Here is a 23327-nt window from a genome sequence, read left to right as displayed (position 1 = left end):
GAAGTAATATAATAGCAAACTCCAGCAGAGTTCAAGAAGTCTGGTATTTTCTCTCTCAGCATCCAAGTAGTAGAGCTGGTTGAAAATCTTCTTTTGAAGTATTCTTCTAATGGGAAACAGGCTACCTGTAAATTTAGGTTTTACTGTTAGCTAAAGCAAAAGCTTTCTTTAACCTAGATTGTGACTCCTGGCTGAGAAATCCTGAAGTTAGGAGTTTCATGTCTTCATGGTAGACTCTGAGCTGTATTGCTTTGGAGCTAGGACTTTCAAGCCCCTTGGGAACTGTAATTGTTGTTTATTGTGGCTTTCTGTTACTTCCCAAGTTGGCCAGCTCCTATTCTGATGGGGCTATCAGGGTTCAAAAGGGTTACGTGTTTTTTTTTTTTCTTCTTTCTTTCTGGTGTCTCTACATGAAGTTTCAGAAACTTTACTAAATTTTTTAAGTCTTTTGGTTTGTGTCTTTCATAGAAGAAGAACTTGGAATTTCCTGAGAACAGGAATTTGGGATTTTGGGTAGCTTCAGTGATGTTTCTGGTTCAGAATGTTCCCCTTTAATTGTTTGGTTTATTTCAGTTTGGTTACAGTAGATCTCTTGTCTTGCTTTCTATGAATAGATCTCATATCTTGCTGATATTCACTTGCTCTGGCTCTGTGGTCTGTAAAGTAATCTGTAATAGTGTGAGGCTTGCTGGGTTAGATCAGGGAATGCACTGGCGTCTGCAGTATGTTGTAGAAGAATCTGTAAACGGCTAGTCTTAACCAAGTAATTTAAATGTGAGTTTTATTACTGTATGTGTATCTTGAAGCCTCGCGGTTGGAACTCTGCAAGTACTTTTCTTCTCTTCCTTTCTTTTGAATCTGAAATACTTCCACAGATTTTTCAGATTTCCCCACCCTGTTCTGATCTCAGCCAGGTAGGCTAAAACTGCTGGTCTCCTGTTGTGAGTTAATTGAAGAACGAGAGAGAGAGAGAGAGAGAGAGAGAGAGAGAGAGAGAGAGAATGTGTTTCTTCTGTAATGGGAAGGGTTTTTTTAAGTAATTCTTATGGATGAAACAAAGTATTCTGAAGTAAGACATTACATGGTCCCATACAAATCTTTTGCCCTCATTTTTAAAAGGTATTTTTTTTAACCTTCACTCTGCAATCTGTTAGACTTTCTCAGACAATATTTTGAGATAACTGCTGTTAATGTGAAATGGCATCAGCAATTAAATATTTTTTTTTCATTGCTACTGCTAGGTGGCTTTAATTTGCACTTGGGATAGAGAAATTATTGAACTTTTTCTTAATAGAACAAGATTGACAATTGTCTGGAAACTGAATAGAGCAATGAAGGAGGTAACTGAATGACTGCTCTGTGAAGGCTGGCTGTTTAATGCTTAAGTGAAACATTTTTTGAAGTTTCTTGCAAGTTTTTTTTAGCAGCATTGATTGTGTAGAAATTGCGAACACACTTGGCATTGGTCTTTACCAAATACCTGTAGTTGTTCTGGTCATGTTAAGGTCTTCTCATTCTGATTGTTACGTGCTTGGTCAATTATAATGGTCATTGGTGCAGCAGCTTTTGGGATCTGAGATGAAGAAAGTGTTGTCTTATTTGTTACTTGATTTTTTTTAATATTTTCAAGTCATGACATTTGAGTAATTTATGAATTTTAAATATCCAGAAACTTAAATTTTGAGTGTCGTGGAAAATTGGAAATAAATGTGTTCTGTGGGAGTGTACTCTGATACTTCTACAACTTATTCTGTAATAGTACTGAGTGATTCAACAAAATACTTGAATAGACTCTGCACAGAATCCTGGTGTTATCAGTGTTGTGTATGTTTTTTCTCTTTTTGAAAAAGTTTGTCTTTCTTGCTGTGGCTTTGTTACAGCATAACCAGATGATGGCACTAGACTTTTTGTAACCACAGTGAAAATGTTTTACCTGCTTTAAGACATCATTTTTTTGTCTGTGCAGGATTTCTCACAATTTCTAGCAATCCTTATAAACGCTCTTTTGCAAGTCCTAGGACTCTATTCTATTGTAAGTATAGTTTTGTGAAGGTTGAGTTTCGGGGATCTTGGCAAGCTGGGTAAGGATGTCCTTAGGGAATAACATAAGTGAAGGATTTGAGGGATGTTGGTAGGACCTTTCAAGTCGTGGTCTTTTCCCTGTGGGGTGTGTGCATGGGCCCTGCCCCATTGTGCTCTGCATGCCAGCATCTCTAGGGGACTGGGTCCTAGCACATGATTACACTGTGCTGTATACAGATGTGAGCTTGTGGATTCCAACTGCAAGAGCTTGTGCCTTGCTCAGCAAAGCTAGACCCAGTGTGTTGGTAAGGCTTGCTTGCTTGAATGTGTTTTAATATAATCGTGCGGCTTTTCTACCCTTCTTGGAGCCAGGAAGAGAATAAGATGGCTGTTCACCATATATACTGTAAATACTTTCTCTGCCTTGTCTGCCCCATCTGCTTGAACACATCTAAGGAAATCCATGAGGGTTGCAGAAACTCAATCCTTTATAAACCCAGAAGTGAAAATCTAATGTATTTTATGTTACAGGAGCATGAGGTGGGGAAGCAGGCAGCTGTAGGAGAGGGTGTCGCGGGCAGGTGGTGGGGACATGCAGCTGAAGAGGCAAAGTAAACATGGAAAGTAGAAGGTAAGGTGGTAGGTTGGTAATACTCAGGCATAGGGCCATGGTCAGGAGATGGGTGGGATTTAGGTTCCAGGTAACTAAAGGCTAACTGAGCAGGAAGGCTTGTGTCAGCTGGGAATTGGGGAAGGGGCGTGCAAAGAGGAGAAAGTGAATAAATGCTGCAAGAGGTGATGGGAGGGAAATGGTGTAATGAACGTGGATTTTGGATAACCTATTCTTTAAGTAGAAAGAAGATGTTGGTGTTAGTTACGTGCTTTGCCATACTTGAGTGGAAAGTTTAAGCTTTCAAAGTTAATAGAGTAGCAAGTTTCCATTGTAAACTTTATTTTCATTCCCCTTTATGCTTGTCTAATAAAAGTACTTTTTAGAGTTTCTAGGTCAGCTCAGAAGGAAACCACTTTTGTGCTGTTTCTGTAAATAAATCACAGAATCACAGAATCGTCTAGGTTGGAAGAGACCTCTAAGATCATCTAGTCCAACCTCTGCCCTAACACTAACAAGTCCTCCACTAAACCATATCACTAAGGGCTACATCTAAACGTCTTTTAAAGACCTCCAGGGATGGCGACTCAACCACCTCCCTGGGCAGCCCATTCCAATGCCTAACAACCCTTTCAGTAAAGAAGTTCTTCCTAATATCCAACCTAAACCTCCCCTGGCGCAACTTTAGCCCATTCCTCCTCGTCCTGTCACCAGGCACGTGGGAGAATAGACCAACCCCCACCTCTCTACAGCCTCCTTTCAGGTACCTGTAGAGAGCGATAAGGTCGCCCCTGAGCCTCCTCTTCTCCAGGCTGAACAATCCCAGCTCCCTCAGCCGCTCCTCAGAAGACTTGTTCTCCAGACCCCTTGCCAGCTTCGTTGCCCTTCTCTGGACTCTCTCGAGCACCTCCATGTCCTTCTTGTAGTGAGGGGCCCAAAACTGAACACAGTACTCGAGGTGCGAGCCTCACCAGAGCCGAGTACAGGGGGACAATCACTTCCCTAGACCTGCTGGCCACACTGCTTCTTATGCAAGCCAGGATGCTGTTGGCCTTCTTGGCCACCTGAGCACACTGCTGGCTCATATTCAGCTGCCTATCAACCAGTACTCCCAGGTCCTTCTCTGCCAGGCAGCTTTCCAGCCACTCATCTCCCAGCCTGTAGCTCTGCTTGGGGTTGTTGCGCCGCAGGTGCAGGACCCGGCACTTGGCCTTGTTGAACTTCATACAGTTGACCTCAGCCCATCGCTCCAGCCTATCCAGATCCTCCTGCAGAGCCTTCCTGCCCTCGAGCAGATCGACACACGCACCTAACTTGGTGTCATCTGCAAACTTACTGAGGGTGCACTCGATCCCCTCATCCAGATCACTGATAAAGATGTTAAAGAGGACTGGCCCCAGTACTGAGCCCTGGGGGACTCCACTAGTGACCGGCCTCCAACTGGATTTGACTCCATTCACCACAACTCTTTGGGCCCGGCCATCCAGCCAGTTTTTAACCCAACAAAGCGTACGCCAGTCCAAGCCACGAGCAGCCAGTTTCTTGAGGAGAATGTTGTGGGAAACGGTGTCAAAAGCCTTACTGAAGTCAAGGTAGACCACATCCACAGCCTTTCCCTCATCCACTAAGCGTGTCACTTGGTCATAGAAGGAGATGAGGTTCGTCAAGCAGGACCTGCCTTTCATAAACCCATGCTGACTGGGCCTGATCGCCGCCTTGCCCTGCAAGTGCCGCCTGATGACACTCAAGATAATCTGCTCCATGAGCTTTCCCTGGCACTGAAGTCAAACTAACAGGCCTATAGTTCCCTGGGTCTACCCTCCGGCCCTTCTTGTAGATGGGCGTCCCATTTGCTAGCCGCCAGTCGACTGGAACCTCCCCTGATAGCCAGGCCTGCTGATAAATGATGGAAAGCTCCTCTTGTTTGTTGCCCATGCTGCGTGCATTAGTGTAGATGCACTTCAGTCGGGCCATTGCCTTCTTCCCCGGCTTTGCCATTGTTCCCCCCGGCACAGCTCCAACAGGCCTTCTTTCAGCCCCATCCCCCTTCTTTCCTAGTTTAAAGCCCTCTCAACGAGCCCTGCCAGCTCCTGGGCTAGGATCTGTTTTCCCCTTAGAGATAGACAGTTAGATAGACAGAGATATGACAGTTGTGAACATTCTTATCATTGAATCAATGGAGATATAAAATTGGCTTGTGAGCCATTCATAGCTTAAAGCGCTGTTCTAATGCGATTGCTGTCAGATAACAATTCATTACCTTTTAAGACACACACCTTGCTTAGCAACTATAATGAAATAAGTATTTCATTGAGTTAAGGTGTTTATAAAATTAGAAAAGACTTGCAAGGAAGACATACAGCAAAAACATTTGGTGTTGTATTTGGTGGGAATATTAGTGCTATTTAAGGGTATTAAATAGTGGAATGGCTTGCATCTGTAAACAGTGGTCTTTGATCTTTAATGCAAGTGTTTTGAGACTGCTAGGTATTTGGAACAGACTAGGTATTTGGAACAGAAGTTGTGGGGAGCTAGGGGTCATCCTCTTCTCACAGATAACCAGCGATAGTACTAGAGGGAATGGCCTCAAGTTCTTAATGGTCTTAATGATTCTAGGATTCTTCACCGTCCCTCTATTGCCTCTTTAATAGGCAGTAGTTCTGTAATGCTGAGCGTTATTTTTTCTCTTTTCTGTACCTTATTCTAGTTGTGCTGTATGCCACTTGAGGTAGGTGTCAAGGAGCTGTTTGCAGCACTGAAGATAAATGTTCGCTTCTATTCTGTTTCAGCTACGCCAGGAAGTTTGAGTTAATTTAAAGGATGATTTAGACTGTTGTGTGCTAACCTGACCTTCTCTGAAGGTTTCTTCAATTGTCTGAAGTGTTTGCAGTAAGAGCAAAACATTATCCATCCATCTGTTTGAACTACCTGGAAAGACCAGCATAATGGATTGAAAAATGTTGAGGATGACACTGGCTGTTACATAATACCTCCTTCCTCACTTTGTAAATAGTGATATAATTTCTGTATACTGAAATAAGATGTTCCTTCTCTTGGATCCCCTGCAAACTCTGAGCCTGGGGAAAAAAAAAAGTGAGGCAGTATACATTCTTATAACTTTACTGTCATCAAACCCACTAGAGCAAGCAGTTTTGTTTATGAAGGTCATAATCTTTTTGAACTGCCTTTCAGGATCACTTGATTAAAAACTAGCAGATGATTGTGCTGTCTCCTCCCTCGCAGATTTTAAAGACCTGCCTGGATAAAGCCCTGAGTAACTCAATCTGACTTTATAGCTGAACCTGCTTTGAGCTGGAGGTCGGGCTAGAGATCTCCTGAGGTCCCTTCCAACCCGAATTATCCTAGGATCATTTATTTCTCTGCAGCCCACAGCTTGTGGCCATGTATGTTGAATAAGTGCTGGAGCCAAGGATTTTACACCTGGTAATTGCTGCTGGGAATAGTGTAGTTAACATCACCTCCTTGACAAAGGCTTTAAATTCAGTTTTCATTACTAAACAAGGGAAAGGTTTTTAGAACTTAAACTACTTGCATAATAATATAACACTTTTTGTGAATAGAAAAAGTATATATTATGCCACAGCTGTTTGTCCAGTAGATTTTTAGTTTGCATATGTGTTGTCTGATTTCATTTTTTTATGTAAAGAGACTATTTGATTGGAAATAGAATGTAGGAATCCTTTTTTTTTTTTTCATCAAGCAAATATGGCACCTTATCTTACTTTTTTTTTTTTTTTTGGCAAAGAAATGTCTGGTGCTTACCAAAAACAACATACAGAATGGCTGGCTTCTGGATAGGCTGGACCGATGGGCTGAGGTCAACTGTATGAAGTTCAACAAGGCCAAGTGCCGGGTCCTGCACCTGGGGCGCAACAACCCCAAGCAGAGCCACAGGCTGGGAGATGAGTGTTTGGAAAGCTGCCTGGCAGAGAAGGACCAGGGAATACTGGTTGATAGTTGGCTGAATATGAGCCAGCAGTGTGCTCAGGTGGCCAAGAAGGCCAACAGCATCCTGGCTTGCATAAGAAACAGCGTGGCCAGCAGGTCTAGGGAAGTGATTGTCCCCTTTTACTTGGCTCTGGTGAGGCCGCACCTCGAGTACTGTGTTCACTTTTGGGCCCCTCGCTACAAGAAGGACATGGAGGTGCTCAAGCGAGTCCAAGAAGGGCGACGAAGCTGGTGAGGGGTCTGGAGAACAAGTCTTACGAGGAGCGGCTGAGGGAGCTGGGATTGTTCAGTCTGGAGAAGAGGAGGCTCAGGGGCGACCTTATCGCTCTCTATAGGTACCTGAAAGGAGGCTGTAGCGAGGTGGGGGTTGGTCTATTCTCCCATGTGCCTGGTGACAGGACGAGGGGGAATGGGCTAAAGTTGCGCCAGGGGAGGTTTAGGTTGGATATTAGGAAGAACTTCTTTACTGAAAGGGTTGTTAGGCATTGGAATGGGCTGCCCAGGGAAGTGGTTGAGTCACCATCCCCGGAGGTCTTTAAGAGACGTTTAGATGTAGCCCTTAGTGATACGGTTTAGTGGAGGACTTGTTAGTGTTAGGGCAGAGGTTGGACTAGATGATCTTGGAGGTCTCTTCCAACCTAGACGATTCTGTGATTCTGAGAGTAGCTGATACAAAGCATCGGTTTTGAGTAAAAAGGATGAATAGATAACTCCTCAAATGCCTTTCCAACCTTATGTCTATGGCCTTTTAAGTAAACATCTGTGACATTTCAGTAATGGTTTTCTACTAATTCAGTGTTTTTGTAGAATTTTTGTAGAATTTTTAGAAGTATGGATCATCTACGTAATAAAGCTCTTGAAAATAGCTAAGTGCTAAATGAAAACTTTTTTTTGTTCCTAGAAATCTATATTTAATGGCATGTATTAGTTGGTGACTGGGTTGTACGTCTAGTGGACTTCAGGTGTGTCCATCTGGTATCTATACACTGGGAGCTGTCATTTGCAAATAAGATAAAGTTGTATTGCTCATGGTTTAAGCTGGTTGTTGTTACTGGCTAGGGTAAATTTTATGAGAGAGTGCTCCTTTTTTTTTTTTTCTTCTGTATTCCAAAGTGGATCTTTTCATAAAGAGGATGCATTGCTAGAGGAGTTTTGGAAGGTCTTTCTAGATCATACCAAGTGTTTCCACAATCATTTCTCAAAAGACAAATTTTTTCTCAGAATGATTTTGCTTTGTCCTGCGTACTGTTCTTGCATGTTTGGTAATATTAAATGTTGGCAACTGTATAATTTAAATAGAATCATTTTCATATTTTTTGTCACAGTTGTCAAGCAGTGGAGTACAAAATTGAATAAATGTGTTTCTAGTGATTGAGTAAATTTATTGTGTCAAATATTTGGTTCTGCTATTTAAGCAGACAGCTATCAATGCAGAAATACAGATGAAGTGTGATAGGTATGGTGTGGTTCATAGAATAAATGTGATTTGCAGCTTTGCAATCCATATAAGAACTATATATATTTCTTAACATTGCTTTTCAAATTATTACTTCAGTGCCATATTGTTTATGGATATTAAAGCATGTTAATGTGTCTCAGGAAACTCAGATAAGCCTGTGTGATGTCAGTAATGCCAAATGCTTGATGTCTTAAAATGTAATTAGTTAATTTTGACTACATATAAACTAAATGTTATGTACTGTTTTGTTTGTCACTTTCCTGAAGTTCCTCTGTTCTTCCAAGAACAGGCTAAGTGTCAAAATTAACAGAGGATGAGTCTGTTTCTCTTTCATGTTTACATTTACAGTACAGGAATGGTGGTTGTCTAGTAGTGCTACTTCAAAAGTGCATGAGGGTAAGAGAACTGCTTACAGAACACAGCAAGCCTCCTCTTGCCAAAAAGACTGCGGCAACCCAGACCAAGTGACTGCCCAAAAATGTGTCTGTTCAGGTCTCCAGCTGCAGGGTGCCTGAGCCTGTTGCTACCAGTGGAGGGTGGCAGAGATACTGCCTGCATGAGGTGCAAGCAGGTGGAGGATCTGATCAGCCTGGAGGCAGAGCTCAAGGAAGAGGTGGAGAGATTAAGGACTATCAGGGAGTGTGAGCAGGAGTTAGACTGGTGGAGAAACTCCCTGCCATGCCTGCGAGAAAGGCACCGGGGCGATACACCCCAGATAGTGGTGGACCCCCTGCCCTGTTGCTGTTGCGGAGAGGGAGGGGACCTGAGAGATGGAGAGGAATGGAAACAGGTCCCTGTTCGACATTGCAGGCGAGCCTCCTCCCTGCTCACCTCGCCTCCCCAGGTGCCCTTACACAATAGGCTTGAGGCCCCTGGAGCTTGAGAGACAGATTGGTGAGGATGTGGGGGAAGGTCCACACAGGAGGTTGTCTAGGGCAAGGAAGTCAAGTCCATGCTTGAAGACTTCCTCCACCAAGAAGGAAAGAAGGGTAATGGTCGTAGGCGACTCCCTTCTGAGGGGAACAGAGGGCCCCATTTGTCAGCCGGACCCTAGCTGCAGGGAAGTCTGCTGCCTCCCTGGGGCCCGGGTCAGGGACATTACCAGGAAACTTCCTGGCCTGATTTGCCCCTCCAATTATTATCCCTTAGTGATAATTCAGGCTGGCAGAGACAAAATTGCTGAGAGAAGCCTGAAGGCTATCAAAAAGGACTTCAGGGGATTGGGACAGTTACTGGATGGAGTGGGAGCGCAGGTGGTGTTTTCCTCTATCCCTTCAGGGGCAGGGAGGGATACTGAGCAGACCTGGAAGGCCCAGCTGATTAATACATGGTTGAGAGGCTGGTGCCATTGCAGGAATTATTTTTTTTTGTTGTTTGTTTGTTTTTGTTTTTGTTTGTTTTTTTTGACTGTGGGGTGATTTACTCAGCACCTGGCCTGATGGCTGCCGATGGGTCCCACCTGTCTCAAAGGGGGAAAGGGATCCTAACCCAGGAGCTGGTGGGGCTCATGGTTTCTGTTGCACAATGTACAGGGGAACAGATACGGCAGGATATATCCCTCTCTGGGATGGGGGAGAGAAACAAGAAAGTGAAGCCTGTGGGTTGAGATAAAGACAGTTTATTAAGACAGGAAAATAATAATAATAATAAATGTGTATGAAACAAGTGATGCACAATGCAATTGCTCACCACCCGCTGACCGATGCCCAGCCTATCCCCGAGCAGCTGGCTTCCCCACCCCGGCCAGCCACCCCTATATATCGTTTAGCGTGACGTCAGATGGTATGGAATACCCCTTTGGCCAGTTTGGGTCACCTGTCCCGCTGGCAGGACAGAGCGAGAAGCTGAAAAGTCCTTGGCTTGTTGTAAGCACTGCTCTGCAACAATTAAAACATCAGCATGTTATCAGCACTGTTCTCATTCTAATCCAAAACATAGCACCCTACCAGCTACTAGGAGGAAAATTAACTGTATCCTAGCTGAAACCAGGACAAACTGTAATTGGTCTTAGCAGCTTAGAGTAGTTCTTAGAACAAGTAGCAGCCCTCTCCCTCACTTACACCCACAATGGAAGTCAATACATCCAGGCATGGTCCTATGAGTGTGAGCTCACTGTGATATAATTGCCAGGAGCTAAAATAAAAGTGTCTTGACAATCAAATAATACATAAAGTTCAAAAACTCTCCTAACTTTTTTATATATTTCTGTGTGTGCTTACAAGCTCCAAACAAATAGTTTTAATCACTACAGATTCGATACCTAAATCAATCAGCATCTACTCAGACTCCATCAGATTTAAAGGCATCCCCTACCCTGAGGTAGGATTATCCCCATTGAACACTGAGGAGAGACATTAACAGATGCCACGTCATATCTTCCAACCAATAATGCTTCCTGCGTTCCATCAGGGCAATTATCTCTGAGCTATCATCCCATCTACAGGAGGTATTTAAAGGCCGCAGATAAAATTGTTATTCACAAAGCAGACTATTTGAAAGCAGGACTTCCTACTCACAGACTCCATTTTTCCAAAGTCTCGGTACAGAGAAAAGCCACCATTGTACCGCAGGTGCACTCCAAAGATGAAATATCAATTCTAGAGAGTTTCCACATTGCTCAAGCTGAGCCACCATTTTTGACGCTTGCCCACATCCACAAGGGAAGCACACAGGAGCTACAGAGCTTAGGACAAATGAACAAACTTAAAGAAATAGTTCATTTGGCAAAAGTGCAGCTGTGATATCCAAGTTTTTCCCTACCTTACGCTCCAGGAAAATGCAGTACAAGAGGGTAGTTGCAGGCTTTCTGGCTGTGTACAAGCCTCTCACAATGCGACTGGTGATTTTGCATCTATCAGACTGAAGCATTCAAGCTGCATCCACACCAGGAGCACCACGGTCCTTACAATGAATGCTCCTTACTGCTGTTATAACTACAGGCCATTACCTTTCATTTAGGATACATTTAAAAGTAAATACATGCATGAAATACGGAATGATTTAAGAGAATGTTCTCTTAGGACAGGGATAACTCATCCCTAAGACTCAAAATTAATTGGGAGAATATTTTCATTGATATATTTCTAGGCTGTAAAGTGGCACTTGAGTGACAGACAATTACACATCAAGCAGTCTCTGTTGCACAGTGCACACAGGAACAGATATGGCAGGAAGGAGGAAAAAATAAGCCTAAATACACCACAAATAAAATTTGTGTGCTGCCTGCATGTTCAATGCAGACAACCACGAACATTTGCATTAAAATAGTGCAGTAAATAACCACCCCACAGCTGAGATATTTACAGCCGCATTAGTAAATACACTTTCTCTTTCACAGAGAGGGTGGTAATTTATTAAACCACCCAAACAAGACATCTTGCAACCACCAGTCGTCCTTTAATTAGGAAGGATCCTTCTGAAAGCAGAGCAAAGGGCTAGATGACAAAGCAGGCCCTTTCCATGCAAGTTATCCAGGAGCTGTCATTCACCACGCTTTTACCTCCTTTGATGAACACGTTGGCATGGACTGAAAGAAAAGGCTGTGCACCAAGGCAAGCCCATCACACTCAGCTTCCCACAGCCCCACACCTGCCAGGAGCGACAGCACACCAGCCAGAATAACCGTGCGTTTTGGAGCAGTGCCGCAAATTTGTTTATTGCATTTATTTACTTCCAGATGAGCTATGAGACAGAAATCCCATATGGCTTATGGTTTTATTGAAAGAAGAAAGGGGAGGAGGTCTGTTACTCTATGCAAAAGGGAAGGTGGTTTACTGCTGGAATAGGATGTGCCACATCTCATCCCAGAGCCCAGGCCCCAGCATACCTACAAAGACCTGCCCCTGCTCAGCACCTCATCCCAAGTAGTGGAGGATCCAAATATCAAAGGGGGAAAGGGATTCTATCCCAGGAGCTGGCAGGGCTTGTAGAAAGGGCTTTAAACTAGGTATGAAGGGGGATGGGGGGGAAATGAGGCTCGATAGAGATGAGACTGGGGGAGCAGTCCCAGGGTTGGGGGTGAGGGCAGTGGCACAACTGAAGTGCATCTACACCAATGCACGCAGCATGGGCAACAAACAGGAGGAGCTGGAAGCCATTCTGCAGCAGGCAAACTATGACCTAGTTGCCATCACTGAAACATGGTGGGACCACTCCTATGACTGGAGTGCTGCAATGGATGGCTACAAGCTCTTCAGAAGGGACGGGCAACTAAGGAGGGGCGGTGGCATGGCTCTCTATATTAGAGAGTGTTTCGATGTTGTTGAGCTCGGGGCTGGGAATGATAAGGTCGAGTCCCTGTGGATAAGGGTCAGGGTGTTGGCCAACAAGACAGACATCCTGGTGGGGGTCTGTTATAGGCTGTCAAACCAGGATGAAGAGACGGATGAGGCGTTCTATAAGCAGCTGGCGGAAGTCGCTCAGTCACCAGCGCTTGTCTTCCTGGGGGACTTTAACTTCCCGGACATATGCTGGAAATACAATACAGCCCTGAGGAAGCAGTCTAGAAGGTTCCTGGAGTGCGTGGAAGACAGTTTCCTGACTCAGCTGGTTAGTGAGCCTACCAGAGGGGGTGCCCAGCTAAACCTGCTGTTCACGAACAGAGAAGAACTGGTGGGACATGTGGTGGTCAGGAGCTGCCTTGGGCAGAGTGATGACGACATGGTCGAGTTCTCTATTCTTGGTGAAGTCGGGGGGGGGGGGGTAGTAAAACTGCTACCTTGGACTTCCAGAGGGCAGACTTTGAATTGTTCAGGGCAGCAGTAGGGAGGGTCCCTTGGGAGTTAGTCCTGAAGGGCGGAAGGGTCCAGGAAGGCTGGATGCTCCTCAAGAAGGAAGTCTTAAAGGCGAAGGAGCAGGCTGTCCCCGTGTGCCGTAAGATGGGACGGTGGGGAAGAAGACTGGCGTGGCCAAACGGGGAACTTGTGCTGAGTGTCCGGGAGAAAAAGAGAGATCATGTCCGGTGGAAGAAGGGGCAGGCAACTCGGGGAGAGTACAAGGAAGTTGCCAGCATATGCAGAGAAAAAATCAGGAAGGCCAAAGCCCAGCACGAGCTCAACCTGGCCACTATGGTTAAGGATAACAAAAAATGTTTTTATAAATATATTAACGGCAAGAGGAGGGCCAAGGAGAATCTCTATGCTTTACTGGAGGCCAGGGGGAATATGACAACTGAGGATAAGGAAAAGGCTGAGGTTCTTAATGCCTTCTTTACATCTGTCTTTACTAGCCAGACTACTTACCCTTGGGGTACTCAGCCTCCCGACCTGGAAGTCTGGGACGAGTAGCAGAAGAAATGTCCCACCGTTCAGGTGGAAACACTCAGAGACCTGCTGCTCCGCCTGGACTGTCACAAGTCCACGGAGCCAGATAGGATCCACCCGAGGGTGCTGAGGTAGTTGGTGGATGTGATTGCTGGGCTGCTTTCCATCATCTGTCAGTGGTCGTGGTTATCCAGAGAGGTCCCAGATGACTGGAGAATTACTAATGTGACACCCATCTATAAGAAGGGTCATAAGGGGGATCCAGGGAACTACAGGCCTGTCAGCCTGACCTCGGTGCCAGGAAAGGTGATGGAACAGGTCATCTTGAATGCAATCACGCATCATAAGGATGTTGCGAGGCTGTGCAGGGACAAAATTAGAAAGGCCAAAGCTCATCTGGAGCTCAATCTGGCTACTGCTGTTAAAGATAAAAGAAAATGGTTTTATAAATACATAAACACGAAAAGGAGGACTAAGGAGAATTTCTGTCCTTTACTGGATGCGGGGGGAAACTTAGTGACAAGAGAAGAGGAAAAGGCTGAGGTGCTTAATGCCTTCTTTGCCTCAGTCTTTAGTGGCAAGACCGGTTGTTCTCTGGATACCCAGTACCCTGAGCTGGTGGAAGGGGATGGGGAGCAGAATGTGGCGCTCATAATCCACGAGGAAATGCTTGGCGACCTGCTACAGCACTTAGATGTACGCAAGTCGATGGGGCTGGATGGGATCCACCTGAGGGTACTGAGAGAACTGGCGGAAGAGCTGACCAAGCCGCTTTCCATTATTTATCGGCAGTCCTGGCTATCAGGGGAGGTCCCAGTCAACTGACGGCTAGCAAACATGACGCCCATCTACAAGAAGGGTCGGAGGGTAGACCCAGGGAACTATAGGCCTGTTAGTTTGACTTCAGTGCCAGGGAAAGCTCATGGAGCAGATTATCTTGAGTGTCATCAGGCGGCACTTGCAGGGCAAGGCGGCGATCAGGCCCAGTCAGCATGGGTTTATGAAAGGCAGGTCCTGCTTGACGAACCTCATCTCCTTCTATGACCAAGTGACACGCTTGGTGGATGAGGGAAAGGCTGTGGATGTGGTCTACCTTGACTTCAGTAAGGCTTTTGACACCGTTTCCCACAGCATTCTCCTCAAGAAACTGGCTGCTCGTGGCTTGGACTGGCGTACGCTTCGTTGGGTTAAAAACTGGCTGGATAGCCGGGCCCAAAGAGTCGTGGTGAATGGAGTCAAATCCAGTTGGAGGCCGGTCACTAGTGGAGTCCCCCAGGGCTCAGTACTGGGGCCAGTCCTCTTTAACATCTTTATCAGTGATCTGGATGAGGGGATCGAGTGCACCCTCAGTAAGTTTGCAGATGACACCAAGTTAGGTGCGTGTGTCGATCTGCTCGAGGGCAGGAAGGCTCTGCAGGAGGATCTGGATAGGCTGGAGCGATGGGCTAAGGCCAACTGTATGAAGTTCAACAAGGCCAAGTGCCGGGTCCTGCACCTGGGGCACAAGAACCCCAAGCAGTGCTACAGGCTGGGAGATGAGTGGTTAGAAAGCTGCCTGGCAGAGAAGGACCAGGGAATACTGGTTGATAGTTGGCTGAATATGAGCCAGCAGTGTGCTCAGGTGGCCAAGAAGGCCAACAGCATCCTGGCTTGCATAAGAAACAGCGTGGCCAGCAGTTCTAGGGAAGTGATTGTCCCCTTTTACTTGGCTCTGGTGAGGCCGCACCTCGAGTACTGTGTTCAGTTTTGGGCCCCTCACTACAGGAAGGACATGGAGGTGCTCGAGAGAGTCCAGAGAAGGGCGACGAAGCTGGTGAGGGGTCTGGAGAACAAGTCTTACGAGGAGCGGCTGAGGGAGCTGGGATTGTTCAGTCTGGAGAAGAGGAGGCTCAGGGGAGACCTTATCGCTCTCTATAGGTACCTGAAAGGAGGCTGTAGCGAGGTGGGGGTTGGTCTATTCTCCCATGTGCCCGGTGACAGGACGAGGGGGAATGGGCTAAAGTTGCGCCAGGGGAGGTTTAGGTTGGATATTAGGAAGAACTTCTTTACGGAAGGGGTTGTTAGGCATTGGAATGGGCTGCCCAGGGAAGTGGTTGAGTCACCATCCCTGGAGGTCTTTAAAAGACGTTTAGATGTAGAGCTTGGTGATACGGTTTAGTGGAGGACTTGTTAGTGTTAGGGCAGAGGTTGGACTAGGTGATCATGGAGGTCTCTTCCAACCTAGATGATTCTGTCATTCTGTAATGTGACGCCTATCTGTAAGAAGGGTTGTAAGGAGGACCCGGGGAACTACAGGCCTGTCAGCCTGACCTCGGTGCCAGGAAAGGTGATGGAACAGGTCATCTTGAATGCAGTCATGTAGCATATGCAGGACAACCATGGAAACAGGTCCAGTCAGCATGGTTTCAGGAAAGGCAAGTCCTGCCTGACCAACCTCATCTCATTCTATTACGGGGTGACCCGCCAGGTGGATGAGGGAAAGGCTACCTAGACTTCAGCAAGGCCTTTGGCACGGTCTCCCACAGTATTCTCCTGGAGAAGCTGGCCGCCCGTGGCTTGGACAGGTACACTCTTTGTTAGGTTGAAAATTGTCTGGTCGGCCGGGCCCAGGGAGTGGTGGTGAACGGAGTGAAATCCAGCTGGTGACCGGTCACCAGTGGTGTTCCCCAGGGATTGGTGTTAGGGCCCATCCTCTTTAATATCTTTATTGATGACTTGGATGAGGGAATCAAGTGCATCCTCAGTAAGTCTGCAGATGGCACCAAGTTGGGGGGGAAGTGTTGATCTGCCGGAGGGTAGGAAGGCCCTGTAGAGGGACCTGGACAGGTTGGATTGATGGGCAGAGGCCAACGGGATGAGTTTCAACATGGCTGAGTGCTGGATCCTGCACTTTGGCCACAACAACCCCATGCGACACTACAGGCTTGGGGCAGAGTGGCTCGAAAGCTGTGCGGAGGAAAAGGATCTGGGGATGCTGATTGATGCTCACCTGAACATGAGCCGGCAGTGTGCCCAGGTGGCCAAGAAGGCCAACGGCATCCTGGCTTGTATCAGGAATAGTGTAGCCAGCAGGACCAGGGAGGCGATCGTTCCCCCATACTCTGCTCTGGTGAGGCCACACCTCGAGTCCTGTGTTCAGCTTTGGGCCCCTCACTACAAGAAGGACATGGAGGCCCTGGAGCATGTCCAGAGAAGGGCCATGAAGCTGGTGAAGGGCCTGGACCACAAGTCCTATGAGGAGCGGCTGAGGGAACGTGGGTTGTCTAGTCTGGAGAAGAAGAGGCTCAGGGGAGACCTTATTGCTCTCTACAACTACCTGAAAGGAGGTTGTGGGGAGCTGGGGGTCGGCCTCTTCTCGCAGATAACTAGTGATAGGTCGAGAGGGAATGGCCTCAAGTTGCGCCAGGGGAGGTTTAGGTTGGAAATTGGGAGACATTTCTTCTCAGAAAGAGTGGTCAGGCATTGGAATGGGTTGCCCAGGGAGGTGGTGGAGTCACCGTCCCTGGGGGTGTTTAAGGAAAGGTTGGACGTGGTGCTTAGGGACATGGTTTGGTGGGTGACGTTGGTAGTAGGGGGATGGTTGGACCAGATGATCTTGGAGGTCTTTTCCAACCTTAATGATTCTATGATTCTTCTATTTGTTTTCAGGTGGAGGTGGAAGTATCTTACTGTCTTTTCATCTTCTCAGGGTTACACTTCATTTTGGAATGATTGCATCTCCTCAGGTTTGCGTGGATGCATGTTAATCGAATTGGCATTGCGAGGGCGTCTTCAGCTAGAGGCTTGTGGAATGAGGCGCAAAAGTCTGTTGACAAGAAAGGTAAGTGGGAGGAATGTGGTCATATTTGCTTTTGCGTCGTGTTCTTGCAATGCAGTAGTTACAAATAACAGTGAGTTTTAAGGTAAAACTTATTTTTTTTTCTTTTCCTATAAATGGGGTTAGAGATTCTGAGTAGTGACTTATGTTACAGGCACAGAGTTATTATCTAAACTGTTTCAGTGGTGAGCTGAAGGGTCTTGTAAATTTTCTGTACTTGTTCTCAGTTCCTGTTTGTTCTCTTGATGTGTTCCTGCTGCTGTTGGGAGCCTTTCACAATCAGCTGGCTGTGGCTGTGGCCAGGGTGCAGTGATAGCAGTTGCTGCTGTGTTCCAGCAGCACCAGTTGTTATCTGTCGAAGGAACTGGCTTTTGCTCTGTCGGTGAGATGTGGGCTGGGGCTGAGATGGACAGCTAACTGACAGCGAGCCAGATGTATCCTGCAAGCCACCAGTTAGTGCTGGCGTACACAATATCCTCTGCACAGTATGCTTTGCAGTGCGTAGGAAGGAAACATCCTTGTACCTTGGGCCCCTGAGAATGCAAAACTCTAGCTAAAGTGCGTGACTGGTGTGTTAAATTGATTGTACTCACTGACCTTTAAGATGAGCAAATTTTTAAGGTTCTTTATTGAATTAGGCTGAAAATTTGAAGCTTTAATTTATTGATTTTGCTGTTGTTTTTTTTTTTCCTTAGTACAAAATGTGCAAAGTTATACTGTTTGAATTTCTACTTCATCAGCATTAGTGGATACTTGTAAAATAAGTTTATGGTCAAATATTTCTATCCACCACAAGTAAATTCTCTTTCATAGCCTGTTTCCCCGTCAGTTTTACGCTTTGCTGATTTTTTTTTTTTAAAGGAAAGCTTCCAAATTCCCTAATCTTCTCCCAGCTTCCTTCTCCTCCAAAGAACTGAACCTCTGTTCAGGCAAACAGCACCTGCTTCTTTTAGCTTCATTTAAGCATATTCAGCACTGATTAGTTTCTACAGTTTTTTTCCTCACAAAGCTTTTGGCTCCTTAGGCATTCAGGAATGTTCTTTAACGGTTATTTTCTTTCTATGCAAACCTTGTCAGGTCTGTCTATCTGAAGTTTTAACTGCTTTTTTTTTTTTTTTAGGAAAATGGAGAAATAACCTGTGCATATCTTTACTACAGCATACAAACCAAATTGTTGTCTGCCCCCCCTCCTTTTTAAAAATTTTATCATGTGCTTTTTAGGGGTGGGTCTGTCTGTGTTCTTCTGTTTTGTTTTTTTTTACTGCTTTAAGGAGAGCTAAATCTAACTAGTATTCAATGCTTTGTTCTTTTTGTTGTAAGAAAAACTAGAGATTTTTGCAGGTGGGAGCATTCTATGAAAAAGACAATATAAAATTCAAATGAAGATTGATTTCTGCTTACAGAATTTCATGCACGTAAAATCCCTAACTACTGATATCTATGATGTCTCTTCTGTCCTACCCTACCTCTCAGTTTAGAAGTCATTCTCATGTGTCTTTTCTCATTTTATGTAAAGTCTTGCATTGTTTAATATGAAATTGCAGTCTTGTTCCCATGTTTGGTAGATTTATGTGCCTGAACTCTACCAAGTGTCCACCTCTACACTCCTTTGGTACAAGCTTGCAGGCTTTGCTCGCTTTAATTCACAGAAAAAAACAAGGTCAAATACCATGGTTAGTGAATGGAATGAGCTGTTTAGTTGTATACAGGGTTGTAATTCAGTGAGGTGTGGAGCTTCAGCAGCAATATCACTTTATATAGCCTCTGCACCTCAAGCTAACCCTTCTGCCCTGCCCCAGTCCTTTCTGGAACTTTGTGGGAAGGTAGAAGGTAGAAGTTCCTTTTTTTCTTTGTTTCCTGTTAGCACTTTATAGGCATCAGGTAAAAAGATAACTTATCAAACAACTTGAATTGCCGGTTTTAATCATTATTTTCATAAGCAGCTTTGGTGCTGTAGTAATTATTCTTTTCCTAAAGAAATAGTGTTTTCTTTTTGGGTGTGTGTCTTTTTTATAATTAAACTATATTGACTTGGGCTAATTAAATCCATACGTTTTTAGCTTGGTGCTGTTGTCTTTCTAACCAAGAGAAAAAAAAAAAAGGTATTTGTACATGGTTTATATAACTGATTGTACTGGTAAACAAGCAGTTACTCAAGTTCTTAAGTTTTATTACATTCCTGTGAATGATTTTCTTTCTCCTGTGCTCTCTTGGGGAAATAAGTCAATTAAATCATTTTAGAATTTATTAAATGGTAAACATAAACCCCTGTAATATATAATGTCATTTATTGTACGTACAGATTTTGCTTAATATATATGAACTGTTAGTGAATGGAACATAATATTGCTGGTGAGCATGTTCTTCAGAGCTGAAAAACTTACAGATGTTGTATTGACATTGATCTATGGAAGAAAACCAGTTTTCCTGTTTTTTCCAGTTCCTAACTGATTTCTCAGTTTCATGTGGCCTAATTGTTTAACTGCAGTATTTTGAATAAATTGATTTGAAGCAGTAAAATAGAGTGCCATCAGAGATCAGTTTAACACTGTAGTGTACTTTGTTTTGAGGAGGAAATGAAGGATCTAGTCAGGTCAGTGGATTATCTTCCTTAAAAATATGTATATATAAACAAAGAGGTATTAAGCATGTATGAATGCCGTAAGTTTAGTTAATTTTCCTGTTTTTTATTGTTGGATGTTTATGGTATATGAACTAAGTGAAAAAGCTGCGTTTCATTCTGTCGTAGGTGATTTGCAAGTCAGATACTTCTACAGGGGATGTTCTGCTTGATGAAGCTCTGAAACACATAAAAGAGACCCAACCTCCTGAAACAGTACAAAATTGGATTGAACTGCTTAGTGGTAAGCCTTGGACATAACATATTTGCTTTTTTTGTAATCTCTAGTGATGCCACTCAATATGGCATCACTAGAGATTACACTGCAAGATTTTGGAGAAGAAATTATGCAAAAATGTAATTAGTCCGTCCTCTAGAGTAGTCTCTTGTTGATTGTAGCCTTTAATCAAACATAAGTAACTGTTTCTTTTGACTTAAGTTGGTACAGAACGGATCTAGATTGAAGTGTCAGAACATATCAACTCTATGGAAGAGATGTCTTCTGCTGAATCTGAAGTGAATCAGGACTGTGCCCTGGAGACATATAACTGTCTTCCTCTGTAACTGGAAATGAGGGGTAGTAGAAGTTTAGAGTATAATCATATGGATTCAGTAGAGTTTTTTGATAAGGAAAGAAGATAAAGAGCTCACTGTTCCTATGTAAAAATTGAGGGTGAAAATTCAGCCATCAATCATAAAGAAACAGTAGAGAGGAGTTCTGTTTTTCCGTTAACTAGAGAAATGTAACAACATTAGAATATATGTTGAATATATATGTATTTCTAGTTGTTCAAAACAAAGGCTTCAAGATGAGCACTTTGTGCACAGCTTTTTCTGTAAAGGAAAGTAAACTGAAATAAATTAAACTGCATAAATTAAACTGAAGAGATTGGTGGCCAAAAGCATTTTTTTTTCTGTAGCCAAAATGTATTACCAAGGCTTGGCTGTTTTTACAAAACACAAAATGCAGTTTCCCTGGAGTAGATCAGAGCTGTACTTCAGTTGCATGCGCAGTAGTGGGGAGGGAATCACTATTTTGTCAGTAACATAACTTTGGGAAGTAGGGGGCAATGAGACTTGCTCATCTAAATATATTTGTTACTTGTAATAACAGATAAATGAGTTTCAAAAGTGAGCAAAACCTCTCCAGCTTTCTCTGCCTTCTTGTTTTCATTATGTTCTTCCCATTTGTCCTGTACCACCTGAAATAGCCTTCCTTGTACTTCAATATTTTCTTGCACAGTTCATACTGTGTCCTTGCCGTTCCTTCCTTCTTGTTCCATGAGTGTTTGTCAGAGAGAGAAAGAAACATTTCTTGTCAGTAGGGGGCATTGCTGCTGCACATCCCTGCAGTCTAGTCTGTTCTTGCTCAGCTCTACTCCACTTTTACAGCTTGCAAAAGCAATTCTTTTCCTCCGGCCAAATACATAATATGCACTGGCTTTGTCTCCCAGGGAAGAGCACATAAAGTTAGTACTGATTCAAAAAAGGTCAACTAATGAATGAACAGTGTAGGTTTCCTTGAGGCACGAGCCTGCTAAGCTTTGTCTCTGGGAGGATTATCGTCATTAGTGCTGTGATTTGGATCAGTCTTTTTTACTTGCCCATGGGTATTTAATTACTAGTTCTTTGATGGCATTAGGATTCTTTGCATTTCCCATGGTTAAGAGAACTGCCCTGTGAAGAATTTTTTTTTCTTTCTGTAAATTCTTTTGGAGTTTTACTTTAGGGGTGGATCCTGGAAAATAGCTATTCCAGCCATAATTATCAGAGATGCAAAGAATACTGCTTAAAGGTCCAGTACATACGAGTTCAAAGCCATCACAGAAATATTTGTATGGACATTTGAGGCTATATTTTCCAGGCTGTTCTTGTTTATAAGATCACCTCTAAGGGAAGCAAGTATAGGGAATATAGAAGTTTGGATCAAAATGTCAGGTCTTCCTGCAGATGAAATAAATGTTACATCTGTGTAATGGTGGAGATTGGTCACAAGGTGTCACCACAGTACTGATTTTTATTATCATATAGATGCATTCACCTGATAAATTTAGAAGCATCTAGGAAATAACCTCTACTATGTGAAACACTATAAGGAGACTGCCTTTTGGGGGGGAGGTGGTGGCTGGCATATGATAGTTTCATTTGTGGTCAAGCTGGGAAATCACACCTCAGTGAAGTGTAGGACCTATAGGGACTTACATAGTTCAGGCCTAGGTAGATTCTTTACCTTTACACTATGCAGTTGGTGTTACCTCATTTGTGTACTTAACCTGGCTGTTACTTAGATGCTTGTCACCTTCCATTGCAATGAGAGAAACCTTAAATTCATCTGTTTTTTGTTTTGTTTTGTTTTGTTTTGTTTTAAGTAGTACTATTAAAAGATAACCAAAGATTAAAAAAAAAAAAAGCTTTCTAAAATACAAGTTGCTATAGAAGCTGTCATATTGTTTATGGAAAAAACACTTGTACGTAAGAAATACTTAATGCTGTTTCTTCCCTTGCCTCTTAAAGCGCATAGGCTGTTTAATATCAGGAGGAGATTTTAATACTTAAAGTAAATACTGAGGTAAGCTGGACCTAAAAACTTTAGCTGAAGTAAACTTCTAATCAAAGAAGGATTTCTCAGTGCTTAACAACTTCAGCTTTATCAGTAGCTGCTGGTATATTATTTTGTGCTTTTTAAATTCCTTTAAGTGCATACACGTGCTCTGAAGTGCCCATTTGTCCTGCCATAACAAAGCATTAGAAATAATTTTCATAGAAACATCAAAGCCCCTCTCAACAGGAGTGCTCTTCTGTACATCCATCCACCCACACTCACATGGTGCATGTCTGTTTCACCTTGGAGGGAGCAGAAGTGGAAAGAAGAGCATAAACCTGAAGAAATAAGAGAAATGAGGAGAGCATATGGGATAGGTGTGCATTAGCTTGTCTGTGACAGAAAGAATAGCAATGATGCTTACAAGTCTTACGAGGAGCGGCTGAGGGAGCTGGGATTGTTCAGTCTGGAGAAGAGGAGGCTCAGGGGAGACCTTATCGCTCTCTACAGGTACCTGAAAGGAGGCTGTAGCGAGGTGGGGGTTGGTCTATTCTCCCATGTGCCTGGTGACAGGACGAGGAGGAATGGGCTAAAGTTGCGCCAGGGGAGGTTTAGGTTGGATATTAGGAAGAACTTCTTTACTGAAAGGGTTGTTAGGCATTGGAATGGGCTGCCCAGGGAAGTGGTTGAGTCACCGTCCCCGGAGGTCTTTAAAAGACGTTTAGATGTAGAGCTTATTGATACGGTTTAGTGGAGGACTTGTTAGTGTTAGGTCAGAGGTTGGACTAGGTGATCATGGAGGTCTCTTCCAACCTAGATGATTCTGTGATTCTTCCAGTCCCTGAATTGACAAAGGCTGAGCAGACAAGGCTGGAGGAGATGCTTTTTAAAACTTTTTTAATTTTTATTTTTATGGTTACTGTTTAAAAAAAAAAAGTCTTCATGGCTAATTTTTCTTCAGTACAGGAGTGCTTGTTTGTCATATCTTTGCTCAAGACATGGCTTAGCTAGTGTTTCATCCCAACTT

At 44.1% G+C, this 23327-nt stretch overlaps 1 protein-coding gene and 1 long non-coding RNA gene across 3 annotated transcripts in view; one reads left to right on the top strand and one right to left on the bottom strand.

Moving 5' to 3' along the window:
* The window catches only part of LOC310888735, a 61468-nt gene that overhangs the window by 17443 nt on the left and 20698 nt on the right, over window positions 1-23327 (bottom strand). The gene's annotated exons all lie outside the window — the stretch shown is intronic.
* The window catches only part of LOC310888593 (Golgi phosphoprotein 3-like), a 38738-nt gene that overhangs the window by 13249 nt on the left and 2162 nt on the right, over window positions 1-23327 (top strand). The window contains exons 1-3 of one of the 2 annotated variants that reach the window (XM_083815437.1): window positions 2625-2653; window positions 16970-17141; window positions 19888-20002. In XM_083815437.1, coding sequence (XP_083671563.1) covers window positions 2640-2653; window positions 16970-17141; window positions 19888-20002 — 301 coding nt within the window. In that variant the 5' untranslated portion in view covers window positions 2625-2639. Of the gene's footprint in view, window positions 1-2624; window positions 2654-16969; window positions 17142-19887; window positions 20003-23327 lie in introns of those variants that run through there. The other variant, XM_083815436.1, reaches the window with a different exon arrangement.

This window comes from Anser anser (assembly GCF_964211835.1).
Source record: "Anser anser genome assembly, chromosome: W".
Lineage (NCBI taxonomy): Eukaryota > Metazoa > Chordata > Aves > Anseriformes > Anatidae > Anser > Anser anser.
Note: the sequence above shows the minus strand (reverse complement) of the source record. Positions and strands in the feature narration are given on the sequence as shown.